We start from the raw sequence: 12,002 nt of genomic DNA, 5'->3' as shown, positions 1-12,002 counted from the left end.
GGACCCCGGTTGAGATCCACTGAGGTAAGGTAAACTGTGGCCTCTTCGTACGACTTTCTGCCAAGCCGCGATAAGTTTGCAGCCTCTGCGTATGAATCACGACGGATTTGGGTTTTCGTTAATGAAAATATTTATCTGTTTAAAACACCGCACGACCGTTATCGAAACGAATTGATGACGTCAAAAATCGTACATCAGCTTCTTTCTACAATCTGACCAACGTTCTGCGCACGAGTTCGAAGCAATTTGTGGTTGCGACGGACCAAATAGCGTTAATATAGAAGAGCACTGTTTAGGCTCCACCATGAACCACCCAAAACTGAAAAGCGGGACTACAAACACGCCTGCTGGTAGCACCGACTTTCGACGAGTTATAGTTTTACGGGATTTGAACTTCAAGTCAGGATCGCAATTAGAAAGCAATAAGCAATGTCTGGCAGATTATAGATGCAGTGTCGGTGACATCCGTGATTGTAGAAGCTTGTTGAAATCTTCTCTGAATTCTGGCTGTACGACTTAGAAACCATCGGTACAGACTGCACAGGAATATCAGCTATCTCGGAAAATAACGGTGTCCTGTTAATGATGCGGGTTTTAGGGATGCCTGGAGTTGAAGTACAGCTAACAAGTATTATAGGTTTAGCTGACTGTCTACCTAACCTGGATGTTCTGTCCTGGGCGTAGGCGATCACGGATGTCACTCAAGACATACAAATATATTTCATTTCGTTATTGCAAGAAGGTTTAGCAATGAATCTTCTCGATACTCTCGAATCGTGGCATTTTCTACTTTAAGTAAATTACGACAGGATGTAATATTAGCTTGCTAGAATACGGCAAATATAAATGGTTGGACGATCAGGGATCAATGAAATAGAATGCGATACAACTCAATGGCACATTTGCATATATGGCACATCTGCTTTGTAAATACAGTCATTTTCGGAAGAGCAAACAGTAACATTTGACAGGATAATATAGGCCTACGTGCATAAGGGATTTACCTTTTATGATAACGAGAAAGAAAGAAGATTCAAAACATAATCTAAATCCGTATTAGCCGAGCCCAGTGTATGATCGAAGCAAAATTATGTAAGTTTCACTCAAATTCAAACCACACCACACATGTACTCAACTGTACGAGGCGTAGAAGTGCATATTTACTACATATTGCAAATACGTTGTCAAGCCTAGTGTATGATAAAAGCAAAAATATAGAAGTTGCGTACAAGCAGCAAACTATACTAGCCACCCAAGTGCATATTCAGAACACAATATGAATCCATAGCCAAGCATGTGTATAATCAAATCAACAAAGGTGTAAGTACCATACAGAAATTCAGACCGCACCACACGCGCAAATAATTATATTAGGCGTCCACGACATCAGATGAAGCCATGGCTAAGCCTAGTCGACCAACGCAGAGATGTTACACTCATAAATTCACACTCCAAGCCCGCGCAGCAATCTATGTTAGGCGTGTAAGTACATATAAGAGGAAGACCTAGCATTTCAACTGTCGCCCAAACTAATGAACGGATATAGCAAGAAGCCGAACAGCGAGTGCACCGCATCATCCAACATTTCGTCCAATGTTTTCGCAACACCCCGCACCCGATTCTCAGCTTTAATAGCTGTCTCCCCGTCCTCGATGTAATACAGCGCATGTACCGAAATAGCGCCCTTCTCACCGGTCAGTATGCCTCGGAATTTCACCGTCATTCCTTTTTCCATTTCAAAAAGCATGGCCGCGAAATCGTGAGAAAGGTCCAAATTCATGTAAGTAGCGATGTCGCCTACGGAAGACATTTTGACTGTCACTTGAAATTTGTAAATGTTATGATTGCGAACGCTGCAAGGCCGCGAAGCGACTTTCGCCAATTTGCATAGATCAACATCTGTCCGAGACAGCAAATCAGTTTTCGAACAAAATTCGGAGTCCGGATACGGGATCCCGTATCTGCAGCTGCTCCACAACGCCAGGCTTTTCGGCAACACGCTCAGCAGGTCTTCGAACTTGTTCTCGATATCTGCGACAATCACGCTATCCACCTTACCTTCCCACGTCACGTCGTACCCCCTGAATTCGTGACAGGAGACAGCCCCGGAATTTAGACACAGATCACTGTAATCGGACCAAGCCAAACCGGAATGTTTCACTTTGAGTCCAGACGGTCTGTAGTAAAGCATGACGTAACCTAACGAGAGAAAGGCGAATATTGATATCGAGCGTTTCAAGGAAGACTTCTCCAGTACCGTAGACACTTTTTTGAAAATACTACCTCGACGGTGCCACAATATGAAGTACACAGTCGTCGCCATAACAACCGCTGCGGTGATACCTACTCTCGAGAATCCGACTGACAAAATACCGCGTAGCAATCCGTAAAGAGCAAACACCGAGACTAGCGGCATCGCAAACAAAATCATGACAAATTCCACGCCAGCTCGCGCGACTCCCGGCAAACTGCTGTGACACAAGAACAATTCGCCGCAGTCCCACCAAACCACGGCTACCAGCAAAGGTAGCACGTACTTGATACAATGCACGTTCGCCTTTATATTAGGCCGACAAGACGTGGCGATTCTCGTCAAGTGCGCGACCATAAGAGCCCTGAAGATGGACGAGAGACTGACTACGAATTCGGCTTCCGACAGAGGTATGCGAAACGAAGTTAAGACCCCGAAAACTTGATTAGCTTCACCGCACTGAAAACCTCTAGCAGCCCACGACAAGATTTGAAATACCAGAACGTTGCGACGTGCCGTAACCGCATAGAAACGGAACACGTACATCACCGTGGCGTACATAAGAAAGGACAAGATCGCCAATTCTGAAGCTGGTATCCACGGTTTGTCGCCGATGTGGAGACCCATAATGCAGCACCCTGCGGCCAGGAAGAAATGTATGACCGGGGTGACGTGCTTTATGATGTAATTCTCTTCGGCTTTCTTGGTGTCGATGTGCTTCTCCTCTTGTGACGATATCAGTTTGAGAAACTTGCCCCACGCCTTGAATTCCTTGAAGCGTTTCCTCCCTGCGTGCGAACGAACAAGCCTTTAGCTGTGGGGATACCGTGAGAATTCTTGCATAAGGCAGTTTTTTGACGTGAATTTTGAACCAGCGGCCTCACCGCAAATCAGAGGGGGTCAGTAACGAAGTCAATCTACATTTTATAATACTCAGGTTCAGGTAGCAAGTAGGTTTCGCCAACACACTCGAGTGGTTACGCTTGAAGACTACTGCTACTTAAAAGTTGTTCTATTTTAGGCAAAATTAGGCATAGAATATTCACTTTTCAGTTACCCATAAATCGCTACTTCTACTTCAGTAGAAATTTACTACTAGTTTAAGGTAAAAGGTCTTTCATATTTCGGATTTTGTGAAGTAGAAAGTTGTTTTAAGATATGCTTACATCACTATCACATATGTCATAAGAACTTGAAGAAACGGCCTCTGAATAACGGTGACTTGATATATATTGTCATTAGTTATTTTGCGTTGGTGGCTAACATGCATTTTGAGGTTTCCAAAGTAGCCACCTCCAAATCCAATTTACTACTAAAAGTATCCTACCCCGCGACCAAACCTACATTTTAAAACTGGTTATTTGTGTACATAATTTTCTAAGCCTATGTAGTTAAGACATCTCTTGGAAATTGCTACTTCTACAGAATTACTTCTGCATCTATGTGAATACCAATGTTGACTACTTAGAGCCAATCTGTGAATAACTAATGGAGCTACATTTGACTCGAATTCCTACAGCTTGGCTGAGAAATGATTAATTTACAGTCCTCATGAGGTAGACATCGGCATAATCGAAAACCAACATCGAGACTTACCGCGAACGAGTCGAAGAGTAGATATGAGCATAACGATGATTGACATTCCCAGCAAAGCAAGCGGAAGGAACCAGGTCAGGAAGGAAGCACGAATGACATAGGAAAACAGCAAGAAGGATAGCAAAGTACTAATCTGCCCAGTCGGCAGTAACGTCCACATCCAGGTTCTTCCCGTCCTAGAGACGGCCTTTTCTGCCAAATTCCACGCGTATGATACACTCGACGTAGTGTGCATTATCAGCTGGAACAAGACATATAGAGCGGTCTGATTGAACCGAACAGTAATAATCAATATAATCATGTTTTCATTGTGTTCACTTCGATGTTTAGGACAAGCGCAACACACAATCGAACCTTGTCTTAGTGTCTCACCATATTCTTAATCCCCTTCTGAGGTGTTGATGGACGTTCTTCCGTGTGTTTAAAAGGGCCGTCAACGCCTTTGATACCCTTCAGTCTTGGCAGTTTGCCATTTTGAAATCTCCAGTTACATTTCTGCAAGTCATTTTCGTTAATTCCTTCCCCACCTTTGCTTCTAAATTGGATTTCATCAATAAATTTTTTAGCATGTTCTGTATTGTAACAGTCTGTAGTTACGGATACCTAAAACCAAGCTACAGGTATTTGTTTGGTGAATATCGCAACAATAGCATAGTGGGTGAATATTATCATCAAAAACTGTGTTTGGGCAATACTATGAAAGAAATATTACGACGATATTCACATAGAACTGCATTACTGAGAAGCAAGTGGACACACTACTAACATATGCATCAAGAAAACATTCAGCCAGGTTGGAGGCCTACTCAATTCTTAAGCTGTGGTCGGTAAATGTGTGGGCCTCAAGATGGCTTTGGGTGGTCTGCACTGCAGGTATATTTTGAAAAATAGGCTTCGCCAGCAGAGAAGTTGTATCGTCATAATAAATCTTATTTCTAAATTAGAATATTGTTGTTGGTCAAGTCAATGCAAAACATATCATAGTAGCAGCTAGCAGAACTGACATCAGTCAATTGTACACAAACAGTGAATCATGTATTGCAATTAATCATAACTTTTTCCATATTGAGGCAGTCAGAATCACTTGTCAAAACACATTTCACTAGCTGGCACAAATATCTTATTATACTATACTTAGATAACTAAATAGCTGGTTCGTGGTACAGAACTTGGAGATAGCTTCCAATACAACATCCCTTGTAAAAAAATATTTATTGAACTCGAAGACTTTTCGGGTGCCTCTTTTCAAGAGTTAACGGTATGCTAAAGGGATTTAAACAGAATGAAAAGCAAAACCAAAATGGCAAAGTATGGTGCAACAATCAGAATAACATACCATGAAGTCTGTAATGTAACAATGGCGAAAACAACAAACTTTGAAATGTACGGTGCTGTAACGGCGTAATTTGAAAATAAACAATGACAAACATGAATTAGTGGGAAATTTGTAAGTTATACAGAAAATCTTTCTGTCTTCATAAAATAGGCTTGGTCATTACAATGGATGTTGTATTGAAAACTTATATAACTTTTAGTTTTCACCTGCCTTAAGAGCTTTTCAATAACACGATGCACCAGCGCTACATTTTTCAAAGAAATGTCTTCATTGGCAGCATCTAAATAAAGCGCAGTAAATCATATCCTGAACTACGGTATATTTAAAAAAAAATTTCCATTAGATTACGCCAAGGTATATTAAAATCATATACCTAATTCATTAAAATCCAAACTGTATGTAAATAGTCAGAATATGGTTCACTCGAAAAGGCATTGTCATATCCTTAGAAGTGCAATTTACCTTGAGCCTTTGAAATGTTTCCAAGGACTTCGTTAATATCCAACTCGGTCTTATCTGCAGGATTTATAACCCTGTACAAAGCTTTCGAGCTGGCTTGTAAAGCTTCAGCATCATCATCCCCAATATTGTTGTATTTTGTTCCTTTTGGAATATTCTCAACTGACTCCATATCAATACTTTAGTGTACACTCTGTACAGTACATGGAACAGCAATAGTAGCATATATTATAAGATGAAGAAGAAAAAAAATCATATTACAGTAGTTCAATCAACTGTGCAAGCTTACTAGTCACGCTCCACCTCCAGGCCTCCAATATGACAAGTGCAACTTGACTTTGAGTCAGCTTCAACATGGCCCAATGAGAAATACTGCAAGCTGTTAGGGAAGCATTATTGGAACAATTGAACACAGGTAGGGCTAGAAAATTTGAACACAGCAGCGAAAATGTGAACTGTGGAGTACCTACAACAGCTATGAAGCGCCAAAAACAGTACTGCATTCTTCATTACGTGTCTTGATCGGATGAAAATAATAAAACCACTTATTATGATTATAAGCCAGCGGCAGCGCAGATGAAGACTGACGCGATCGACGAAGCCAACGCATACCCCATTAGTAACCAGCTTACACATTTACTGCTTTTGTTGCACTTATCTCTTTCTGTTATATTTTTTGTGATCCATACTTTCACGCCTTGTCATTTTCATCGCACTGTGCTTTCTATAATATCTTCTGTTAAGTTCGTCGAATACGTCGGCGTCGTCGCTCACAAAGCCTCCGTCGTCACTTTGACCGCACATATAATTTTGAAACGTAAGTAACTTTTGTATGATTGAAGGTTATCTAACGGTATCGATGAAAATGATCTATAATTTTACAATGGTTCATATAATGGCGCTTCCCCTAAACTATATAGATATAACCTGAGCTTGAATTATCATAATGACCGCCAGGTGTCGCGTTTCCTTGACAACAGGGAAGGTTTGTAAATTTCACGGAAATCTGATCGTTGCGGTGTGGCCAACAACGACACATTTCATCGTCGCAGGCTAGTTAGTGCAAGTATTCGATGTATCAGATAGAGTTGAAACAGCGACAACTAATTTGCTTTACGGGAATCTCGATGGACCATAACTCTCCTTGCCATTAATTTACCACTTTTCATTCAGCGTGCATGCATTTTCTTTACATGATCTAGGCTCGCTTAGGCGCTTTGGTGGGTGCCTGATTTCAAGTCGTTTCGACACCTTCATATCTCTTGGTGTATTTTAAACGATAAAATTGTTTATAATAAATTCAATTTAACCTTTTAACACAAAATTTCGAACAGCGTACACTGTAGGTATTTTACATCTTCAATATGGGAGTCGATTACTACTCCGTCCTTGGAATTACGCGAAACGCAGGCGACAGCGACATTAAAAAGGCCTACAGAAAACTGGCTTTGAAATATCACCCAGACAAAAACAAGGAGCCTGGAGCCGTAGAAAAATTCCGTCACATATCCGAAGCATACGACGTACTCTCATGCGCAAAGAAACGCGCAACCTACGACAGGTATGGAGAGGAAGGCCTCAAAGGCGGCATCCCGTCAGAAAACGGAGGTTTCACAAAAGGATACGTTTTCCACGGCAATGCAGAGAAAGTGTTTCGCGATTTTTTCGGAGGATCGAACCCGTTCGCAGATCTACTCGGAGAGAATGACATCATGAGTGCATTCGGAGGCATCCACGGCAGGGGCAGAAAGAAGCAAGACCCTGCTATTGAAAGGGATCTGCACTTAACTCTGGAAGAAATATTCCACGGCTGCACAAAGAAAATGAAGATATCGAGACGAGTCATGAATGAAGACGGCCACACATCCAGCATTCGTGACAAAATCCTCACCATCAACGTTAGACCGGGATGGAAAGCTGGTACCAAAATTACTTTTCCGCAAGAAGGCGATCAAGGCCCGAACAACATCCCAGCCGATATTGTATTCGTAGTACGAGACAAGCCACACGTCCTATACAAACGCAGCGAAAACGACCTCGTTTATGTCGCAAAGATCCCGTTAGGAAAAGCTCTTATCGGATGCAGCATCGAAGTACCTACGCTCGACGGCCGTCTTCTCAACATACCAATCAATGACATTGTGCACCCTAAATATAAGAAAACCGTTCCGAGCGAGGGCATGCCCTCGTCGAAAAACCCAACTCAAAGAGGCGATATGATCATCGAATTCGATATTCAATTCCCGGACAAGCTCACGCCTGAGAAAAAGCAGCTTATCAGACAAGCGTTGTTGGTGTAATGTGAATTTTAGCGTCGGCATCCTGTATTTGTCATACATCACGTTTCTGATATTCTTTCCATGATAATATATATACTATTAAAACTTGTTCTTAACTAATGAGAGTGGGAAGTTACTTAAGATAGATTCTTTGGCATTGTCTCATGCAACCCTCTAAAATTAAACTCAGAAGATTTATTTTTCTTGTTGGTAAGTTATTTACTATTAAATCCTTCAAATAAATCATATATTTTTTCCAAAGATGATGTATAAACACTTGATTGAAATCTCTAATCCAACACCCATATTCAACTTCATAGTTTTCAAAACTTTCAAGCTGGCTCTCGGCTTGGATTCTCAAATAGAGCCATGTGCGTTGAGAGAGAAACGCAAAGACTCATCACATGAACGTATTCACTCATCAGTGAACGAATTGAAACGATACAATTTGAGATCATGCAGGCTGATCATCAAATTGGCTTTGTTGTTGACATTTTCATTTGCCAATAGCTGTCGTAGCTGCTGCATGGACCTGGTCCTTAGTATCACTGAGCTATATAATCAAAGATATACAATATACATATACAGAGAAGTAACACTGTAAAATTCTACACAATCACAAGCATACGTACCAATTTCCAAGACTTCAAGGGGCAGTGGAAAATGAATGGTTCGTAAATGACCCAATTAAGTAGTTTCAAAAGGTATATTTGGTCAAGGTGTCGCATGCTCATAGCAATTAGTCGTATACTTAAGCAATTGCAAGATGCGTAAAATGACTATGATACTACAAATGGAAGGACAGCATTCGAAAATATGTTTAGTTACCGTGTTACAGACGCTGTTCTAATGACCATTTCACTTCGAAAACCAGAGTTGGTCAAAGTAGTCAAGAAAGCTACTCAAGTAGTAATAGGAGTAGCAGTGAGTACTAGAAGGCAGTGCTTTTCGAAGCGGTCCAGAACTACCTCCAGTAAATGTAGTAATTGTGGTATTTTAAAGCTACTCAAGTAAGTAAGTAGTTTTGAAAATCAGTCATAAATACACTCTCTCACTCTCAGCGTTGAAATTACGGAATTCATTTATTTGACAATATTTAAGTGCCGCATATCTTTTTTCAGATTTGAAAAGTTAAAATTCACTCTAAAATTGCCCAAAAACCCTGCCCTGTACTCATGAAACACCACTTATTCTTACTTTCTAGCTTCTACCAATGGCCTACTTGGAAATACATTTAATAACCCTATTGATGTTGCGGTCCGCGGCGTCATCGAAAACTAAGAAATTGGCCCTCGATCATATTCGAGTTTGAGACCCCTAGTCTAAATCTTGAAGCTAACATGTGGGGAAGGTGCAGAGATATGAGATTGCGTTGTTACATCCTATGCAGGAGATGTATATTTTCAAAGACAAAAGGATTCTATCATATGATGTCATAACGTTATAGCTTTGCTATAGAACATTAGTTCTATGCCGTTTCATCCCAATGCCCTCTTCCAGAAAATTCCTATGGAGCGCTCCCTTGCATCGCAAGGTAGGCTACGTACAGTTAATAATACGATGAACGATACGAAAAAGTTGTATCAGATGTCATATTACCACTTTGCACGATTAGGAGGGCAACTGAAAATATGGTATATAGATCGTATAATTCCAAACGTTTTGCTGTTTTGCTGAGGTCTATAGACTGTGATGAAACTATATAAGTATACATCATGACGACTATACTGGACTCTCCGCGAATACAGCCCCGAATTTCTCCCTTTTGATCTCTCTCTCTCTCTCTCTCTCCAAATTTCATTTGCTTAGTGATAAAATTGTCAGGTTGCCTAAATAAACGCTACACACCAAATTTGGGTCAATTCCGATCAGTAAAATCCGTGCCATCTTAAATTGAAATTTCGACCATTTTTTGAAATAATAATAGCCTATTTACAGTGGCAAATTTCGACACTTCGGTATGACCAAACATCGTGTTCCAGGCATGTCTGAAGGAAAAGTAATGCTTATTTCACATCTTGATAAAAGGCCTGTGATTAGGGTTGCATTCAAAACAAAATCAGTTTAAAACAAACATGTTTAAAACAATAGGCCTAAGGCCCTAATTTAAAATATGTTTTTATTGTGTTTTTTTAAGTCATGACGTCACGAATATTCAATTGTGACGTCATATTGGATTGACATTGACAATTGAAAATATAAGTTAAATATATCTCCTTTGACGAAATATCTGTATTATTAATGTTGAACCGACTATTTTGAGGGTTCCAACCATCCCCTATCGATATACGTCGGTTATATTGGGTGGTAGGCTCATACAACATGTTTTTGGGAAATATTTACACAATTAGAGCATAATTTTAAAACTTAAATTTTTTTGAAATGCCTTTGTTTAAAACACTGTTCAAAACATGTTTTAAACAAAGAGTTTTAAAGCACCGTTTGTTTTAAATACAACCCTACCTGTGATAGAGTTTAGATCAGTGGCTCTCACCTTTTTTGTCTTCCCGGACCCCTTTTAGACCGTCACGGACCCCCACGGATCCCCAAAGTTTTAGTTAAATTTAAGCTATATTATTGTGCAACCATAAGTGTCATATATGGTGTGGACACAAGCAAATCTCACGGCTCAGTGAAATAGGTATACGTCACACTTTCCATTTGGCTAAAGCCAATTTGACGGTAATACCGAAGCGCCTTTATAAAGTATTACCAGCGCAACGTTTCTCTGTGACGCGATTGCACTTCGAAACACAAGCTCATTGCCCATTGCCGCGACGCCAGCTGAGCATTCACTCTCGCCGCGCAGCCACTCATTTGGTCCTGAGCTACGATACCGTTTCGCCAGACAGCATTGTTTCGTCACTATGCCACTCTCCATAACAATGAAGAATTCGAGACTGTCTGAAGGGGTTCCAGGGGCCATCACCGAAATTTTTTTTTAATTTTCGTAATCAGTACAACACACGCGCGTCCACGTCGTCCAAATATCATATGATCGACCGAAAAGATCATCGCTCTATCAAATATGCCGGACCTGATGTGTGGAACAGTATCCCGCCGGCCATCCGGCAGTCGACGAGCATGTCCACATTCAAGTCGAAATACAAGCAATTACTACTAAATAAATACATTCCATCCTCAAGATTACCGGACCACGACTGACCTATCGATCTCGCTTCCCATGACATGCCGCCCTATTTCTTGTCGCTTCCTTTTTCTATACTATCTTCTTTACTTTACTGTGCATGCCTCCTCTTTACATCGCCTAGGCGGTAAGGTGGGTGTCCGATTCCATAGACAACTCCTAGTCGCTTCGACATCTTCCTTTCTTTTCATTGTATCGCATTTTTTGTGGTGTATTGAACTGATAAAATTGCTAATAAACCAATGATGATGAGTAGGCTATATAGCAAGTGTTTGTTGCAGTCAAATCCGTTGAAAATTGCACTTATTTTTCATAAAAGTTGCAATAAAATGTAGCATTTATTTCTCACAAAAGTTGCTCTGAAAAGGTACATTTATGGACAAGTTCCTTGAAATTATTAAGGTATGAGATACTCGAATCGATCCGTATCCAAGGGACCGTAGGAATACTCAGCGTTGGTTACTTCAACAAAATCAATAGCATGAAAAATTCGCCCCAGTGGAAACATAATTTTAGTCGGTACAGCCTGAATGAACATCAAATCAGAAATGACTTCAAATTTAAACGACAGGGAAAGAGTCAATGCTCATCCCTTAGCATCAGGATTTTTTGTCCGGAGTTCGGCATTTAAGACGGAAACAGGAAGAGGATTGGATCAGGATTTCATTTTGTTGAAGAGGATAGGAACCAGATCCCACAAAAAATGCTTTTTACATGCCTAAAGAGTGATGTAAGATTGTAGGCGCGACTGTAGCTTTCAAATAAGATCAATTTTACTTAATTTGAGCGCTCGGATCGTCATCTATGGGATTAGCAATTACGTTGCCGAATCATGCTATGAAGCGACAACAAATCTGCCGACTGTCGCATCACTCGACCGTGAATCACGTGTTGCGCAACTATCCGTACATTCCAGTGTTGGGATGACTCGAG

General features: G+C 40.7%; 2 protein-coding genes across 2 annotated transcripts; one reads left to right on the top strand and one right to left on the bottom strand.

The window, feature by feature from the left end:
* Positions 1 to 697: 697 nt before the first annotated feature.
* LOC145453851 (wolframin-like) lies at positions 698 to 6,388 on the bottom strand. The gene is made up of 5 exons (XM_080331829.1): positions 5,646 to 6,388; positions 5,394 to 5,463; positions 4,220 to 4,382; positions 3,848 to 4,088; positions 698 to 3,039 (listed from the first exon to the last, which is right to left on the bottom strand). The coding sequence occupies exons 1-5, from the start codon at positions 5,812 to 5,814 to the stop codon at positions 1,514 to 1,516; spliced, it is 2,169 nt and encodes a 722-aa protein (XP_080187955.1). The 5' UTR covers positions 5,815 to 6,388; the 3' UTR covers positions 698 to 1,513.
* A 544-nt stretch (positions 6,389 to 6,932) lies between these two features.
* On the top strand, positions 6,933 to 8,026 carry LOC145453852 (dnaJ homolog subfamily B member 13-like). The gene has a single exon (XM_080331830.1). It carries the CDS (start codon positions 7,007 to 7,009, stop codon positions 7,940 to 7,942), a length of 936 nt encoding a protein of 311 aa, XP_080187956.1. The 5' UTR covers positions 6,933 to 7,006; the 3' UTR covers positions 7,943 to 8,026.
* The last annotated feature ends 3,976 nt before the right edge of the window (positions 8,027 to 12,002 follow it).

This window comes from Botryllus schlosseri, chromosome 13 (genome assembly GCF_051294905.1).
Source record: "Botryllus schlosseri isolate E-star chromosome 13, Bs_hap1, whole genome shotgun sequence".
Taxonomy (NCBI): Eukaryota; Metazoa; Chordata; class Ascidiacea; order Stolidobranchia; family Styelidae; genus Botryllus; species Botryllus schlosseri.
The sequence above is the reverse complement of the archived record's forward strand: the minus strand, read 5'-3'. Positions and strand labels throughout refer to the sequence as shown.